Source organism: Marmota flaviventris, chromosome 13 (assembly GCF_047511675.1).
Source record: "Marmota flaviventris isolate mMarFla1 chromosome 13, mMarFla1.hap1, whole genome shotgun sequence".
Classification (NCBI taxonomy): domain Eukaryota; kingdom Metazoa; phylum Chordata; class Mammalia; order Rodentia; family Sciuridae; genus Marmota; species Marmota flaviventris.
Window position 1 is genome coordinate 104,026,122 of NC_092510.1, and position 17,799 is coordinate 104,043,920.

Sequence of the window (17,799 nt, forward strand, 5' to 3'; positions counted from 1 at the left end):
CTTCTCCCTGAGGAGGTCAGCTTTGAGTCTGGGGGTCCCACCTGGACAGCTGTGTGGGGCTGTCTTTGGATTCTTTCTGCTGGAGCTGCACATTATTTTCCACTTTGAACAAATCCTGATTTTTTAAAAATTAGGTACAGGAAGAACTTTCTAACCATCATATAGAAAAAAATTAGTAGTATCCCTTCTGTCAAAAAATAGCACAAACAATATAACAAGCCACACTACAAACTGGAAAATATGCACCCTGAGTGATCTACCCCCAAGGTTACAGTACAAACATACTGTGAACATGTCCAGAAAAGCCCAGTCAACAACCGAGTGCCAGAGTGTAGCAGAGAAGTCCACCGAATCAAGTAAATGCTGATCAAATGCTGAGAAGGCAGCATCTAAGCCTCACTGCTAGGAGACACCTTCTGGAGTACAATTGGCTAATACAGGTCAAGCTGGAACAAGACCCTGCAAGCTACCCTGAGGAAGTGCTCTGACCGCTCAGCCAGAGGTGTGTGCATTGCCATTCATGGCCTAAGCAGCAACACAGGGCTTCCCCAGCACACTACACAGCACACGATCAAAGTACACACAACACGGAAGGCAGCCCAAGGCCTAGCAGGTGGAACCCTTGCCCATCTCAACATGCATCCGCCCATCCTCCAGAGTGCCAGGCAGAGGCAGTGCTGGGTAGGAGGGACTGGAGACGCGGAGATTTCTTTTTTTTTTTTCTTCTGTACCTGGGATTGAGCCCAGGGGCCTTGCATATGCTGGGCAAGTGCTCTACCACTGAGCTACATCCCCAACCTGCTGTTTAGAGTGGAGGTCAGGGCTGGGGTTGGCCGGCCCGTCAGCACCAGAGGCTATGGGTAAGGGTTCCGGTTCCTAAGTGCACACTTGCTCCCTCAGGATCATTACTGCTTGCAGCTTGATTGGGCAGCTCAGTTCACCTGGGAACCTACAGCTCCAGGCCCCTGCTGGCCCTTGTGTCCCCAGAAGACAGGTTTTCACTTGGCCCTACAGGGGAAGCAGGGCAGCAGCTCCTCCTCCTCCTCCTCCAGGCAGCCTTCCTGGACCCCTCCCTCTGCCCTTCTTCCTCTGGCTGGCCCCAACACCTGGTAACCTGCAGGACTTGGTGAACAGTCACTATCAGCCTGGGACTCAAACCTCCCAGAAACCCTGTTCAAGTGGGGCCCAGCCCCCAGGAGGCCCCAAAGTACAGGAAAGGAGAAAGGGTTGGGGCAAGAAGTGGGGAGGGTGGTATAGGAGGCCGACGCTGGAGCCCTGGGGAAGGTTAGGGATCTTCTTGACAGACAGCCCCTCCCCCACCCTTGACTCAGCAGGTTGGGGGAGGGGCCTCTTACGGGTGGGGCCCCTGGGGCAGCTTCTACTGGGTTGGACAATGCTCCCTCCCCAAGGAGCTCCTGGCAACAGAGGGGGCCCCTTGATGGCTAATGAAGTCATAAAGCCTGGGAGTGCCCTCAGGAAGACAGCTCTGTATGGAGGATGAATTTTGACCAGAAGGCTGTGAAATTCCTGGCAAATTTCTACATCAATGGGGGCAAACACTGGACTCATGGCCCCCTTAGTCAGAAGCCTCTATGTCCCACCCAGTAATATCAGGGGGCGTTACCAGGTGGGGAACTGGGCACAGCCAGTGGGCTGAGTGAACAGTGGTTGCCGGTTTTCTTGCAGGCCTGAGGCTACTGTGGTGTTGAGAAGCGGGGATGAGATGTGGCTGCCAAAGAGGAAGGGAGCCTCAGCCGGCCTCAGGCTAGGAACATGCACCCCCAAGACGTGCCACCCTATCTGCTCCGGGACCCTGAAGGAGCTGCGTGAGTGAGGGCTCTGGCTAAACTACCCCCGCCCCCAAGATGGTCTGGAAACTAAGGGGCAGGGAGCAGACTACTGGGAGAAACCCAGGCCCAGAGCTTGCTTCCTGCTGCCAGTGCTAGAGCGACGCCCCCCGATCCTTATCGACCTGGACGTCCCCGGCCCCACCAAGTACGAGGTGCCCAACGCGTCGGTGCGAGAATCTTCCCCTCACCCCCACTACAGCATTGGCTGCAAGCACCCGGGCCGAGGTGCGTGTCCCCTTCCTTCCTGGCTCCCCGCAGCCAGCTCCTGGGATTCCCAGCCTGGGAATGGGTGCGTCCCTCCCTGAAGCGCCCACCGACGATTACTCCACCACAGAGGGCGGCGGCCGCAGGGCGTGGCAGACCGTGTGGCTTCAGAACGAAAGCCCGTTCACGCAGAAGGCCGACTTTAACCGAGAGCAAAAGGTGCGGAGCGCGCTCGCAGGTGCAGCGGGGGACTAGCAGTGGAGTGGGCGGGGACGGCCAGCCAGCGGGGTGGGGATGAGTCACCCTGCGCCTAGGTGGTGGGGAGGGGCCGGCGAGCCTGGTGGGCGGGGCCAGGTGGTGCGCAGGGCCCCGCGGGCGGGGCGCGAGGGCCGCGTGGCCTGACCAGGTTGGGGAAGCAGCAGGGCAGCTTGCAGGCTAGGGCCCTGCAGCTCTGGCCTCCTGCCTCCTTCCAGTGGCCATCTCCCGCCGATTATGGGCCGCTCAGCCGAACTTCCTTCCCGGCCTTCAGCTTCGGAGGCCGTCGCCGAAGCATTTCCAAGACTCTTTCGGGCCTTGCCCGCCCAGGCCTGCTCCGGGGCAGGGGCCCTCGTGCCCATCTCCCGCCCCAGGCTTCTGTGCAGGCTCCGGCTGAGAAGCTCCCCAGCCCCAACACCTACGACATCCTTCCCGAGTACCGTCTGCAGAACCCGCGCTCACCTGCCTTTGCCTCCTGGTTCAGTTCCTGTAAGGAGACTTGGGTTCATTGAGGCGGGGTGCTGTGGAGGGCTGAGGACGAGGGCCCAGGGGCTGGCTGCTGCTCTTGGTGGTCTCCCAGCCCTCTCTCTTTACAGCCCAAACCCCGGGCCCGGCTGCCTACTATGTGGAGGACTGCTACAATTCACGCTTCCCCTCTGCGCCTGGAGTGGTCATACAGGGTGTGCGAAGACCCAAGCGCCACGACACAGGCCCGTTCTGCACGCTCTAAGCCTGCTGGGCCCTGCTGGCTTGGCTTGTTATTTAGTGGAATGCTGGTCTCCCTTGGAGCCTCCTCCTGGAACTTGGGGCCTGGGGCTTGGTCTTCTGACTCTCTAGGCACCACTGATTCCCTTTCTGACCAGCAGACCCTCTGTGGGCTGTGACAAGGAGAGCCCAGCCCAGACCCCCACCTGCCCATCCCCTGCTGTACTGAGATGCAGTTGTTCTCCCACACTCCATTGTGTGTGTCTGTCTGTCTGGCATTGCCCAGTGGGTTGTCCTGAAGAAGCCTGTTGCTTCCCTGCCCTTTGTGGCTTTCCCTGTCCAGGGGTTTCCTTTGGCCATTCTTTCAGAGAGCTCCCTTTTCTAGGGTACTCTAGGGTAGCATCCTGGGATTAACCCTTAACTTCTGGCAGAATTCCCCACCCGGTCATGACACCCAGGGGATTGGTCCAGCTGCCAGTCTACCTAAGAGTCGGGCTACTTGCTGAGGTGAGGAGCTAACTGTTGGGGTTCCCTGAGCTGCCATCTTGAGGTGGGGTTAGCGCGGCAAGCCAGCAGGGAGGGCCCAGAGGACCAGCTTGACCTGAAGACCCAACTGGGCTTGCTTACCTGTCCTTGATCTAAGGACATTCAGGCCAAGGCCATAGCCAATGGACTCCTGGGACTTTACTCCTTAGGTCCCTGCCCTTGCAGGAAGCAGCAGCCTGCTGTTATCCCCTCATCACCACTGGCCTGCCCTCCTCCCAGAAGGAGACTCTTGTTCTAGTATCCTCTCTGCAGTTGCCCTTCCCCCAACCAGGCCCAGAACTCAGCCCTGCAAACCATTTGCCCTAGCTGCTCCTGGCTGGTTCCTTGAGGGCAGCACCACCCTCTTTTGCAGAGAGGAAACCCTAGCCCTGGGAGTCTGAGTTCCCAGCACCTCCATGCCTATGCCAGCTGGAAGTCAATCCCCAGTGCTCTGGGCCCTGGGCTGACCAACTTGGCCAGCAACAGTGATAGAGCTGTGGGAGCCCTGACCTTGGAAGCTCTGCCCCAGAGGGGAACAGGACTCCTGCTTAGGGCTGAACCACCAGGCACCCCCAGGATCCAAAGCCTGATGTGGTAACAGCTGGAAGAATGTAGTATTCCCCTCCAGTTGGGATGAGGGAGGAGAACTTCCTGGAGGAAGCATGGAGGAAAGGGCTTTCAAGTATGAAAAAATATTTGCTGAGCAGTAGGAAGATTTTTTTTTTGGGGGGGGTACTAGGGATTGAACCTAGGGGTGCTCAACCACTGAACCACATCCCCAGCTCCACCACCCTCCTCCCGCTTTTTTTTTTTTTTAATTTGAGACAGCTTCTTGCTAAGTTGCTGATGCTGGCTTTGAACTTGCAATTTTCCTGCCTCAGCCTCCTGAGCTGCTGGGATTACTGCACCAATGCCAGGTTAGTCAGAAGGCCAAATTTCTAGTAGAACAACCATTAGCAGCACAGGCACATGTAAAGGGAGTAGTGTTTGGTGTGTCAGAACTCGGGGAGGACATGGTGGTGGGGTGGAGGGCTGAGAGCTGGGGTACAATGCTGGGTACATGTACCTACAAACTTAGCAGCAGGGAGACTACCAGCCAGGATGAGCTTCGTGTTCTGCAACGGACAAGGGACACTGTGAACCTGGGTTCTGATTCAAAGTTCAAAGAGGGTTAACCACATTAGCCCAGTAATTAGAATCTAACATGGTGTACGTGGCTTGTGTTCTCACTGTGCTCCCAGATCTCTGCTAGGGACCCTGGGCACGACTGGAGGCACGTTTAGATTTTCGTATGCAGCAAGTTTGTAGTGTGGGCTTCGTTCCCGTTTTGCCTGGAGGAAGTCAAATTTCAGGGAGCTTGAAAGTCATACACTATGTCCTACACTTGTGCTGCACCTGGCGCGACCCAGGCAGGGAGCTTCTAGGACCGAGAGAGATGCGTCACTTCCTCAAGCAAAAATATTCGTAAAGTCAAGAGGCTCCTGTGAGATCAGCAAGAGTTGTTCGTGACTATAAAAATAAGATTTGCCTCGAAAAATGTCGGTTCTGAAATCCACAAGCCGACAGCAGTTGCGCGCAAGGCACGTGGCTTCGGGTTAGAGGACCACCAGGCCCGTGGCGGACTGCGGCAGCGGGGCGGAACGTGCGTGCGTGGGCGGGGCCACGCCCCTAGCCCGGGCCGGGCACCGCCCCTCGCGTGCCGTCCCTCAGTCTCTTGTGGAGGTGGCGCGTAGATGCCCGGAACCTGAGTGCGGGCGCCGCGGCGTTTTCCCGGAGCGGTTTAGCTGTCGGACCCCGGCCGTGCGGGGCGGAAGTGGGCGGTGCGGGCCGTGCGGAGCCGCGCTGCGGGCGCGACCTGGCCGAACTGGAGGCGGCGGGGGAGCGCGGCTCCGGCGGCCCCCGAGGCCCGGGGGAGCGCGCTTCGGGGGCGTCCGCGGCGGCGCCGGGGGAGCGGTGCGGGGATGGGGCCCCGAGCCGGGCGACGGCGGGGGCCTCGGCCATGTTCGCGGGGCTGCAGGACCTGGGCGTGGCCAACGGCGAGGACCTAAAGGAGACCCTGACCAACTGCACCGAGCCGCTCAAGGCCATCGAGCAGTTCCAGGTGTGCGGGTCGGGCGGGTGCTGCTCTCCGCGGCCGCCCGGGGTGGAAGGGCGGGGACGGTCGGCAGAATTCACCGCGCTGCACTCTGCTTCCGCAGACCGAGAATGGCGTGCTGCTACCCTCCCTGCAGTCGGCCCTTCCTTTCTTGGACCTGCACGGGACGCCGCGGCTGGAGTTCCACCAGTCGGTGTTTGATGAGCTGCGGGACAAGCTGCTGGAGCGAGTGTCAGCCATCGCTTCGGAGGGGAAGGCCGAGGAAAGGTCGGTCCGCGCTTGCAGCCTCGGAATCGACTGGGCAACTTTTATGGTCCCTTTAGGACTATGTGTGAGGAGCACCCCCACCCCATCGCGCCTCCTGCATGTGAGACCCACTCCCTCAGTTGTGCAAGTCTTTGCAGGTACAAGAAGCTGGAAGATCTTCTAGAGAAGAGCTTTTCTCTGGTCAAGATGCCATCTCTGCAGCCAGTGGTGATGTGTGTCATGAAGCATCTGCCCAAGGTGAGAGCTCTGGTGCTACCCCTTCCCGGGAGACCAGTGTGCCATGAGGTACAGCTTGACCAGCTTACCTGCATGCCCTTGGTTGATGGAAGTCAGACTCAGCTTGGTGCAGGTAGCTACTTAGCTCTGGGGAGTTTTGATGAGCAGCTTGCCTGAGTCAGCTTCTCTCAAGTGGGCCACATGCAGACCAAAACTTGGATCTCAAGTCGTTATGAGAGAGAGCTGTGGATGTTCAGTATGTTTGCCTGCACCTATAGGGACCCTGGGATGGGGCTGGGCCAATGTGGTTTTCATGAGGGGGACCTGGAGGACACAGGTGCCACTCGCAGGAGGGTACAGGGCTTGTGTTTGTCCTTTAGGTTCCTGAGAAGAAGCTGAAGCTGGTGATGGCTGACAAGGAACTGTACCGAGCCTGTGCTGTGGAGGTGAAGCGGCAGATCTGGCAGGACAACCAGGCACTCTTTGGGGATGAAGTCTCCCCACTGCTGAAACAGTATATCCTGGAGAAGGAGAGTGCACTCTTCAGCACTGAGCTGTCTGTCCTGCACAACTTCTTTAGTCCTTCCCCCAAGACCAGACGCCAGGGCGAGGTGAGGGGAGGCAGGGCATGCACAGAGCTTTGAGTGTGTGGGTTTGTTCTTGGAATGTGTGGCCTGAAAGGTTGATTGGTTGTGTGTTTGTGTACATTTTACTTTTTAGTGAGATTATATGGGAACAAAGTTAATGCCTACAGACAGGCCTTTAATGAAAAGTGACAGCCCCACCCCACTTCCAGAAAGCTTCTGCTTGGCCCTTAAGTTTTTTTTTTTTTTGGTAAAGGTGATTGAACCCAGGGGCACTTAACCACTAAGCTATACTTTCAGCCCCTTTAAAATAAATTAATTATTTTTGTTTTGGGATAGGGTCTAACAGCTAAACTTTTTTTTTTAATATTTATTTTTTTAGTTGTAGTTGGACACATACCTTTATTTTATTTACTTATTTATACGTGGTGCTGAGGATCAAACCCAGGGCCTCACACTTGCTAGGCAAGTGCTCTACCACTGAGCCACAATCCTTACCAGCTAAATTTTTAAATCTTTAGTTTGTTAATGTGGTTGAATTCTTCTACTACTACTACTACTTTTTTTTTTTTTTTAATATTTTTTAGTTGTCGGGCTGGGGATGTGGCTCAAGCGGTAGCGCGCTCGCCTGGCATGCGTGCGGCTCAGGTTCGATCCTCCTCAGCACCACATACAAACAAAGATGTTGTGTCCACCGAAAATTTAAAAAAAATAAATAAATACAATATTAAAAAAATATATATTTTTTAGTTGTCAATGGATTTTTATTTTATTTATTTATATGTGGTGCTGAGAACCGAACCCAGTGCCTCACACGTGCAAGTCAAGTGCTCTACCATTGAGCCACTACCCTAGCTCCCATGGCTGAATTTTTTTTTTTTTTGATATTTTTTTGTTGTAGATGGACACAGTGTCTTTATTTATTTTTAATTGGTGCTGAGGATCGAACCTAGTGCCTCACATGTGCAAGGTGGGTGCTCTACCACTGAGCTACAGTCGTAGCCCTGAATTCTTAAATAGTGAACTTAAGTTTCCATCTATTAGTAATGCTGATGTTATACCTGAACTCAGATTTGCAATAACTGGGCTGGGGATGTAGTTCAGTGGTAGAACATTTGTCTAGCATGCATGAAGCCCTGGGATCAATCCCCAGGACTATAATTTTTTTTTTTTTTTTTTAAATATTTATTTTTTAGTTTTCGGCGGACACAACATCTTTGTTTGTATGTGGTGCTGAGGATCGAACCCGGGCCGCACGCATGCCAGGCGAGCGTGCTACCGCTTGAGCCACATCCCCAGCCCAATTTTTTTTTTTTTTTTAACAATAACTTATATCTGTTTTTTTATACTGGGATTTTTTTAGTTAAATTTATCTTTTTCTTCTTTTTTTTTTTTTTCTGGTACCAGGGATTGAACCCAGGATCACTTAACTACTGAGCCACATCTCAGCTCTTTTTTAAAATTTTGAGACAGGGTCTCTAAATTGTTTAGGGACTCGCTAAGTTGCTGAGGCTGTCCTTGAACCTGTGGTTCTTTTTCCTCAGCCTCCCAAGTTCCTGAATCACAGGCATAAACAACCATGCCCAGCTTGATTTCTTTCTTTTTTTTTGGCTGGGGCGGTACCACGGATTGAACTTGGGCACTCAACCACTGAGCTACATCCCCAGTCCTATTTTGTATTTTATTTAGAGACAGGGCCTCACTCAGTTGCTTAGTGCCTCGTTTTTGCTAAGTCTGGCTTTGAACTCGTGATCCTCCTGTCTCAGCCTCCCGAGCTGCTGGGATTACAGGCATTTAGTAGAAACATAAAACATTATTTAAGTCATCCCAGGTTAATGAAGAAAATATAGACAAGATCTACTCATTTTATTTTTGTGGTGTGGGGATTGAAACTGGGGTGCTCTACCACTGAGCTACACCCCCAGCTCTTTTTATTATTTGTTTTGAGATAGTCTTATTACATTGACCAGGCTGACCTGAAGCTTGGTCCTCCCTCCTGCCAGCCTCCCACGTTGCTGGGATTGCAGGCCTTCATCCTTGGGCCTCATCAGTTTACTATCAACTTAATCTTCTTTTTAAACTAATGTGTTAAAAAAAGTTACTTTCAGTGTGTAACTGAATGTCAATGATTGTCATTGAGCTGTGTTGTCATTGAGCTATGTTTATTTTGGGGTCACTGAGTCTAAAATCTGGTGGGTCTTTCATGCCCTCAGCACATCCTCAGTTGCCACAGTTCAAGTGCCAAAGCCATGAGTGTGGCCTGTAGCTCCAGTGGGACTTCAAGGCTCTTGGCCACATGGACCGGCAGCTGTGGGGTTGGAGGAGTGTGTAGCTTACGCTGTCCCTGACCTCTGTCCCTTGCCTTGTGCTTGTTTATTCTCGTTAGGTCCTTTGTAAACCTCTCATTCCATTGCTGTCAGAGCAGTGCTCCCCCTCCCCCAGCTTGCCCCACACTCCCCTGCCCTCCTTCTGGTGACTGGGTGCTGATTTCTTTACTTGCTTTGTCCTAAGTGTCTTCTTTCAAAAAGCTACATTTTTATACACGTGAGAGTTGCAGTGCGGAAGTGTCCGAAGAGCAGAAAGGAACAGGAGAAGCAGCTCCCACCCCCTCCCTCCCTCCTATAAGGGGGCACTACCCCGTCCCCTGCTGCATCCACCCCCACGAGTTCCTGCCTCGGGGCCCAGTTTCTGTGTGGGTTGTCTCTGGGTCACCTCGGTGTCAGTGCTCCTGGAGAGAAGTGGCCTTGGCATCAGATCCCGGGCCGTGCCCAGCCTCCCTCAGACTGGGCGGGCGGGCCAGCCGCATTTCCATCTGCTGCTGCTTTTGTCCCTGACGTTTTCCCTCCTGGTCTCCTGGCTTCTCCTAGGTGGCCGCCTGCCGTTGGCTCCGCTTCTCCCCAGCATCGCGCGTTGACTGCGCGGCTCCTGACTTGCTTACTTTCTCCTCCTGATTTGAAGGCATCCTTTCAGAGTCCTGACATACTGGACGTTTATTTTGTTTTGACTTCACAGCTGAGGGCTGGCTGGACTCGTAGTCACAGGCCTACTCTGTCACAGGCCCCTCTGCCCTTCTCCAGCATCTGTGTCTGTGCACAAGTTGGCAGGGGCTCTGTCTTGTGGCACTTGGTGGTGGCCTGTTGTTCCCCGCAGTCTGTTCTCGGGGCTCTGTGATTTTATAGTGCTGTGACAGGGAGCCTCAGGCCAAGGGGTTGCCTGTGGTCCTTCCTCGTTCCAGTGAGCCACGTCCAGGGAGCAGCTGAGCAGAGCTCTGTGGTGGCTGAGGCGGCACAGTGGGGTCCCCAGTGCTGTCCTGAGGAGGAATGAAGTGGCTTATCTGTGCCAGGGGCCTAGGTGCCCATGTCCCTGCTTGGCCGTCCAGTGGCGGGAAGGGGGAATTGGATTTTGTTTGTTTTGTACACCTGGGGCCTCTGCCTGTGCTTTGTGGCCCTGGATGCTGGTGGTGGGACGAGGTCACACAGCCTCCAGCTGCAGTTGAAGACAGGGAGACAGGAGCCATGTGGGCTGGGTGGACAGCCTGGAGGAGCAGGCAGCCAGCCTTGCAGGCCTTGAGTGTAGGCCCTAAGGCAGCAGGGCCATCTGCGTCTTCCCACAGTGGAGTTCTTCTGGGATGTCACTCAGTGCTGCCTCTTGCCTGGCCCCTCTTGACCGGGTAGGCAAGTACTTGAGGTCATAGGCTTGTGACCTCTCAGGGAACCATGGGGACTGGTGTGGGCTCACCATCCTAAGTAACAGCCTGCCACCTCTGACAGAGTGGCGGCATTTCACCTGAGAAGAGTCAGTGTCTGACACCAGCTGCCCAGAAAGGACACTCTGGAGGGAGTGTTGCTGTCCCAGGACTCGGCCACCTGTGTGGTGGCTGGGTGTAGGGTGGGTGGGCGGTGTTCTGGGCACAGTGGCCTGTCTCTCCTGCCAGGTGGTGCAGAAGCTGACGCAGATGGTGGGGAAGAACGTGAAGCTGTACGACATGGTGCTCCAGTTCCTGCGCACGCTCTTCCTGCGAACCAGGAACGTGCACTACTGCACACTGCGGGCCGAGCTGCTCATGTCCCTGCATGATCTGGATGTGGGTGATATCTGCACAGTGGACCCCTGCCACAAGGTGCGGCCTCCGTGGTCACTTCTTCAGGGGTCCTCCCCTGCTGCTTCCCTGGCATGCAGTGTTCTAGGAACCAGTCAGGCATCAACCCGTGCCAAGCTCATGTCTTGAGCCGTCCGTCCATTCAGCTGCCAGCTGTGTGCTGGCATCTCTGCACACCCCACTAGGGAGGGTGGCATCCTCCATGTGCCTGAGCCAGAGACCTGGGTGTCTTGGTGCCTCACTGCCCTTTAGCCTATCTCTGCTGCAGCTGGGTGCACGCCCCCCGGCTACCTTGTACCAGTGCCCCGTTCCTCTGTCTCATCAGCTGGCCTCTGGCCCTTCCCAGCCCCCAGCCCACGGGGCTTCTCACTGGCAAGTACCAGGGTGTTCCAGGAAGGGGGTTTCATCTGCCCTGTGTCTCCGAGCCCAGGCATGGCAGCACTGGGACCATTTCCCAGGGACCTTTGGTGTCCTTATCTGAGCCTCTCACTGCTCTGAGTGCTACAGTGCCTGATGCACACCAGGGAGGTTCACGGAGAAGACAGGTCACTTCCTTGCACTGTTCTGGGGCTTGCTGCTTTTGTCCCCAGGAAGAACACTCCCTGCTTCCTGCAAGTCCCTTGTCCTCCAGGAGGGCTCTGTGGTGCTTTCTGTCTCTGGGCATCTTCCCACCCTCTCCTGTGGCCCCTAGGTCTTGGGGTGAGGCTTGGGTCTGTGGCCTGTGTCTGCCTCTGCCTCTGGTCTCAGCTCCTCAGGCAATGCTATGTCTGAGGGAGGCAAAGGGCTGCAGCTGTCTCAGGCCTTGCCTCTGGCTGTGGGAGGGTCCAGTCCTGCCCTGCTGATGCCCCTTCTGCCTGCAGTTCACCTGGTGTCTGGATGCCTGTATCCGAGAGCGGTTTGTAGACAGCAAGAGAGCCCGGGAGCTGCAGGGGTTTCTTGATGGAGTGAAGAAAGGGCAGGAGCAAGTCCTGGGGTAAGGCATCCTGTGTTCCCACTCTTGCTAGCTGGAGCCATGCCAGGCCCCTGAGCCCATGGCTTAGGACGGGATCGTGTGGGAGGAGTTTAGGCAGCAGACACCTTCGTCTCTGCACAGATGCAGGGCTCATGTTCTTGAGGGTGCCAGGGTGGGGGTCCAGTGGCCTGGAGTCTGCAGCAGTTTGGGGCCTGCTCCAGGCTGAGGGCTCCCCGTGGCCTCTGGCTGGTTGCTGTGTAGTCTGTCACCCTTCTGTTAGAACTCTGGCTTCTTGACTGAGCTCAGTCTGGGCCAGGCTTTCAGAAGCAAAACATGCCCTTGTGATTTTTTTTTTTTTTTAATCTTTTTTATTTTTTTTACTTTTCACCTCTAGTTTGAAAGAGCTTTCAATGGATTAAGAATAAATTACAGGGGCTGGGGTTGTGGCTCAGTGGTAGAGCGCTTGCCTAGCATATGCAAGGCCCTGGGTTTGATCCTCAGCACCACATTTATAAAAAAGTAAATCAATAAAACAAAGATATTGTGTCCATGTACAGTTAAAAACAAATTAAAAAAGAAAAAAACAGAATAAATTACGAACCTTGTGTATTTTGTTGAGAGGACCAGAGTACGATCTGCTTGCTCCATGCAGAAAGAGAGCAGCTCCCAGGGTGGTGCCTAAGCTCCCTGCCCAACCCCTGCTGCCCTCAGCGGTCTGCACACTGTCAGCAGGCAGGGGCAGGACAGCCAGGCTTCCCCAGTTCATGCTGAGGACTGCTCCCTCAGGGACCTGTCCATGATCCTCTGCGACCCCTTTGCCATCAACACGCTGTCTCTGAGCACCATCAGGCACCTGCAGGAGCTTGTCAGCCAGGAGACGCTGCCCAGGGTGAGTGCATGCATGCCTGGTGTTGACACACGGCTCCACCTGTGGAGCTGGCTTTGATCCTGTGAGTGGGGCAGTTGGGATCCTGGACGGGGTCCCAGGGTCCTGGCATGACAGGAGAGATCCCACTGAGTATTGAGTGCGGTCGGAGGACAGCATAACCTTGGTGACTTGTGTTAAGGACTGTTTCCCTGCAGGACAGCCCTGACCTCCTGCTGCTGCTTAGGCTGCTGGCCCTGGGCCAGGGGGCCTGGGACCTGATTGACAGCCAGGTCTTCAAGGAGCCCAAGATGGTATGGGATTTGGCTTCCTTGCTTTGCTGCTACTTACGAGTCGTGGTGAGGTGGCCCCTCCAGTCCCAGCTCTGTGTTCCTGGGGGCTTCCTTTAAGAAACACCAGGGATTTTGGGGGTGTCTTGATAGGGCTGGCTACCTGTAGGGAGGTGGGCTGCTCCATATACACTTGGCCCATGGCATTTCCTAAGGGGCTGTAATCATGCCAGTTTGGGGGTCCACAGACAGCGCTGGATGGGAGTCTCAGAAAGCCAGAAGTAGGAGCAGTGTCAAGGGTGGGCAGACCTTCCGGGTGGGTTGCACACACCTGTCCTCCCAGCAACTTGGGAGGCTGAGGCAGGAGGATCGTGAGTTTGAGGCTAGCCTCAACAACTTAAGCAAGGCTCTAGGCACCTTAGTGAGATCCTGTCTAAAAAACTAAAAAGAACTGGGCCTGGCATGGTGGCGCATGCCTGTAATCCCCATGGCTTGGGAGGCTGAGACAGTAGTATCGGAGTTCAAAGCCAGCCTCAGTAAAAGTGAGGCGCTAAGCAATTTGGTGAGACCCTGTCTCTAAATAAAATACAAAAATAGGGCTGGGGAATGTGGCTCAGTGGTCGAGTGCCCCTGGGTTCCATCCCCAGTGCCCCCGCCACCCAAAAAAAGCAAAACAGAACTGGGTGTGAGCTCAGTGGTAGAGCTCCCTGGTTCAACCCTCAGTGCCCAAAGCAACACCTGGAAAGGGACAGGCAGACCCGAGGAAAGGGTGCAGTGTGGGCCCTCGTGGGGGGTCTGCACTGGGGAGAGTCAGGCTGGGGACCCAGGGGCTGCTGACTCACGGCCTTTGTCCCTGCAGGAGGCGGAGCTCATCACCAGGTTCTTGCCCATGCTCATGTCCTTTGTGGTGGACGACCACACTTTCAACGTGGACCAGAAGCTTCCGGCTGAGGAGAAGGCCCCGGTCGTGTACCCCAGCACGCTTCCCGAGAGCTTCACCAAGTAGGTGCCGAGGCACCAGCAGGGCGTGTCAGGGCGGGCTGTGCTTGGCCAGCGCTGCAGGGGCCTGACGGGTCCTGGGCGCCATCTGCCCAGGTTTCTGCAGGAGCAGCGCATGGCCTGTGAGGTGGGGCTGTACTACGTCCTGCACATCACCAAGCAGCGGAACAAGAACGCGCTCCTGCGCCTGCTGCCGGGGCTGGGTGAGTCCGGACATGCATCCTGCTGGGCAGGGGCCTCCTGGGGCCCAGAAGGCTGCTGGCCACTGTGTCCCTGCCCTCACACCCACCTTCCTTAGCTGTTGTCACTTTCAGTCTTGTCTGAAGTTTATCTTAGTAGGAAAGTGAGAGGCTGCTTACTTAGCCTTGTGTTTTGGGTCTTGTGATCTTTCCCACAGAAAGGGGTGTAGGAGCCACCTTTATCTTTTAATTTTTAAATATTTATTTTTTATTTTTTTAAAGAGAGAGAGAGAATTTTTAATATTTATTTTTTAGTTATTGGCGGACACAGCATGTTTGTTTGTATGTGGTGCTGAGGATTGAACCCAGGCCGCACGCATGCTAGGCGAGCGCACTACCGCTTGAGCCACATCCCCAGCCCTAAATATTTATTTTTTTTAGTTGTAGGTGGACCCAATACTTTTATTTATCTATTTTTGGTGCCGGGGATTGAACTCAGGGGCACTCAACCCCTGAGCCACATCCCCAGCCCTATTTTGTATTTTATTTAGAGCCAGGGTCTCATTGAGTTGCTTAGTTGAGGCTGGCTTTGAATTCAAGATCCTCCTGTCTCATCCTCCCAAGCCACTGGGATCACAGGTGTGCACCACTGTGCCTGTTATTTTATCCTAACTTCTGAAGGGCATGTGGTTCCTTGTGTCCCCAGAGGGCAGAGGGAGTGTGCCCTCTAAGGCTGTTTTAGGCCCACTTCCCCCAGGACCACTTGGAGGAGGTGACCCAGCCAGGAAGAGGGAGGGCTCTGGCTGGGCCTGTAGGAATAAGGCCACTGTCCTGTTGGAGAGGTGCATGCTGTGCCCACTTGGTGACAGTCCTGGGTCTTGCTGCCCTGGGCTCACAGGCGTGTGTCTCAGTTGCTGGCTGCCTGCTTTCAGCTTCTGTGTGCAGGAAGCTCTGTGGGCGTGGCTGTGCAGACACCATCTGACTAAGTCTTCTCAGACTGGGCCTTGGTGACTTCTGGCTGCAGGTTTATTGTTTTAAAACAATACAGACTGACCACCTTGCCACTCTGGGGTCAGAAGTCCTCAGTGAGCCTCATAGGGCCAGGCCAATGTTCTGTACGGAGGGCCCCTCTGCAGGCTCCCAGGAACCTGTCCTGTGCCTCTCCAGCAGAACACAGCTACCCCCAGGCATCTGACCCGAGAGATGGTGGGGGCAGTGGGGGCTGAAGGGCTGGCTGCTTGTTGGCATTGTGAGGTCTCCAGGGACATGGTTACAAGTCGCCTTGACCTGCCTCGTCCCAGGTGTGCTCAGCACCCTGTCTTCCTCGCACCTGGTTCTGGCTACTTGGAGTGGGTTGAGACGGGCAGTGGGCTGTCTTTCTTGGAGCACGTTGCTGCCCCTGGGGTGTGCCGCTCTGATCATGTTCAGGAGGAGCTCTCTTGTTCTTAGTATGAATCAGAATGGACGTGGGTTGTCTAGAATTTTCTGATTGTGGGAATTTCTGAGCTCTGAGAAGTCCCTGACACATGATCTGTGACTCTGAACAGTCTGTAGGCTCCTCTACAAAAGAAGGATGGTCGCTTCTTAACAGGTTTGCTGTCACTTCTCGGGTCAGATGCCTGGGGGTGGCTGTGTTCCTGTGGCATCTGGCAGGCATTGTCGATGCGGCTGAGTGCTGCCGTGAGCCTTGCCTGCCTGCCCCCAGGTCTCCCATAGGCTTTAGGGCTTGGAGAGATCTAGGCATTGACAGTGGCACCCCTGAGGTGCCTGTGTCTCTCTGAAATGTCTCTCCACTGGTCCAGGCAGTGTCGGCCAGGTCTGCCCTGGCAGGTCTCAGGGATGGTGGCATCTAGTTCCCATCCCATCGGCACCAGTTCTCCACGCCGTGACCAGGCTGCAGGGGCTACCCTGCCTATGTGGGACTGCTGCCGCACGGCGCCCCTAAGGTCTGCTCGGGCAGGGCAAGGCTTAGCTACAGTTGGCTTCATGGTCTTTTCTGCTTTGGGGTTAGTAGCTTCAAAAAGGGGGTTTGGAAGCATTTGTTTTTCTCCTGAGGAATAGCTGGGTGGTTTGGAAGAGCTCCCTCCAGGCTGTGCTTTGGCTCTTCCTGCCTTTTCCTTGTTGGGCTGTGGTTTTTCTCTCTCTTGGGGCTGGTTCGGACCAGAGCCCTCAACCGTTGGGTAGAGCCTTCAGGAGGGGCCACCCTGTTTTCATCTCCACCCCCCGTCCACCACCCACTCACCTGGGACCCTATTCTGACCTCTGGGTACTTGGGAATCCCTGGGGAGGCCCCAGGGGCAGGTTTCTGAGGGCAGAGACTATCTGCCCTGGCAAAGGGGTGGGTGGTGGCTGGGCAGGCCAACCTGCTGTGATTGCAGTGGAAACCTTCGGCGACCTGGCCTTCAGCGATATCTTCCTCCACCTGCTTACTGGGAGCCTGGCGCTGCTGGCTGACGAGTTTGCCCTGGAGGATTTCTGCAGCAGCCTCTTCGATGGCTTCTTCCTCACAGCCTCACCTAGGTAGGCCACACAGCCATGGGCAAGCCAGGCCAGCCAGACTTTCGTGTGCACAGAAGCCTGGCAGGTGAGGGGCTGCAGGTGGGTCTGTCGGGCACCATGGCTGCACTTGCCAAAGGGTTGCCCAGGTATAGTTGGGGAATCCTGTCTCCAGGGCAGCAGGAGGAGCTGGAAGGGGCTTTTCCCCTGCAGTTGGGCTGAGCCTTGGAGGAAGGCAGTGTGTCCTCCTCTCAGCCCCTCGTCTCCACCCGGCCCTGGCCTTTTCCAGGAAGGAGAATGTGCATCGGCATGTACTGCGGCTTCTCCTCCACCTGCACCCCAGGGTAGCCCCCTCCAAGCTGGAGGCTCTGCAGAAGGCCCTGGAGCCCACGGGCCAGGTGGGTGCTTGACCTCCACATCTGGGAATGCTGGCCCTGGCCTGCCGTGCTTTGCTTGGTCTCTGGGGCCTTCCTCTGGACTGCCCCGGGGCTGGCGGGTTCTTGCTGGTCCCACAACCTGGGTCTGTCTGCAGAGTGGAGAGGCTGTGAAGGAGCTCTACTCCCAGCTGGGTGAGAAGCTGGAGCAGCTGGACCATCGGAAGCCCAGCCCAGCCCAGTCTGCAGAGCCACCCGCCCTGGAGCTGCCTCTCCCCAGCGTGCCTGCTCCAGCTGGACTCTGAGGCTCTGCACCCAAAGGGCTGCTCAGGAGTGGGCCCCTCCTGGGACAGTCATCGGAGAGGCTCTCCTGGCCTTGGGAGGGAGCTGCAGGGCCTGTGCAGTAGGGCACCCTTCCTCCCTCTTTGTTGCCTAGAGCTGGTCCTGGGAGGCACCTGCTCTTGCCCTGGGGCCTGACAGTTTCCTGGGGCTTCATAGTGCCAGCCTTTTGGTGTTGGCAATTCTCAGCCCGAGCACCTGGCCTGACATGAGTGTGGTGAGCCTGAGGGGAGGGAGTGCACATGGTTTTGGCCAAAGCAGGTGTGCTGGGTCCAGATGTCTGTAGGGTCACTCAGGATGGCAGCGGGCCAGCGGCCTGAGCCGCTGGTGCACCGGTACCAGGGTGCCCATCCGACTGACGGAGGCCCTCCCACGTGTACTGCCTCAGTTTACCCTTGGAGAAGATTGCTTCTTGCCCAGCTGCACTGACTGACCCTCATGTGGGGAAATTGGGTGCACATTGAGGTTTCCACTTATGTAAATAAAAGACATTTTGGTAAATCTG

General features: G+C 55.6%; 2 protein-coding genes across 4 annotated transcripts; both read left to right on the forward strand.

Annotated features, from left to right (window-relative positions):
• The first annotated feature begins 1,421 nt into the window (after positions 1-1,421).
• Stpg3 (sperm-tail PG-rich repeat containing 3) lies at positions 1,422-3,354 on the forward strand. Of its 3 annotated transcripts, XM_027941271.2 has the most exons (6): positions 1,422-1,604; positions 1,687-1,826; positions 1,941-2,075; positions 2,185-2,273; positions 2,528-2,798; positions 2,906-3,123. In XM_027941271.2, exons 1-6 carry the CDS (start codon positions 1,498-1,500, stop codon positions 3,037-3,039), a joined length of 876 nt encoding a protein of 291 aa, XP_027797072.2. In that variant the 5' UTR covers positions 1,422-1,497; the 3' UTR covers positions 3,040-3,123. The 3 variants fall into 3 exon arrangements, with proteins under 3 accessions (XP_027797072.2, XP_027797081.2, XP_071456580.1); XM_027941280.2 differs by having other exon boundaries at positions 2,050-2,273; XM_071600479.1 differs by having other exon boundaries at positions 1,604-1,826; positions 1,941-2,273; positions 2,528-3,354.
• A 2,021-nt stretch (positions 3,355-5,375) lies between these two features.
• On the forward strand, positions 5,376-17,799 carry Nelfb (negative elongation factor complex member B). The gene is made up of 13 exons (XM_027941230.2): positions 5,376-5,640; positions 5,738-5,901; positions 6,039-6,138; positions 6,498-6,728; positions 10,636-10,821; positions 11,661-11,773; positions 12,539-12,641; positions 12,836-12,931; positions 13,767-13,909; positions 14,003-14,109; positions 16,464-16,605; positions 16,871-16,979; positions 17,114-17,799. Exons 1-13 carry the CDS (start codon positions 5,539-5,541, stop codon positions 17,258-17,260), a joined length of 1,743 nt encoding a protein of 580 aa, XP_027797031.1. The 5' UTR covers positions 5,376-5,538; the 3' UTR covers positions 17,261-17,799.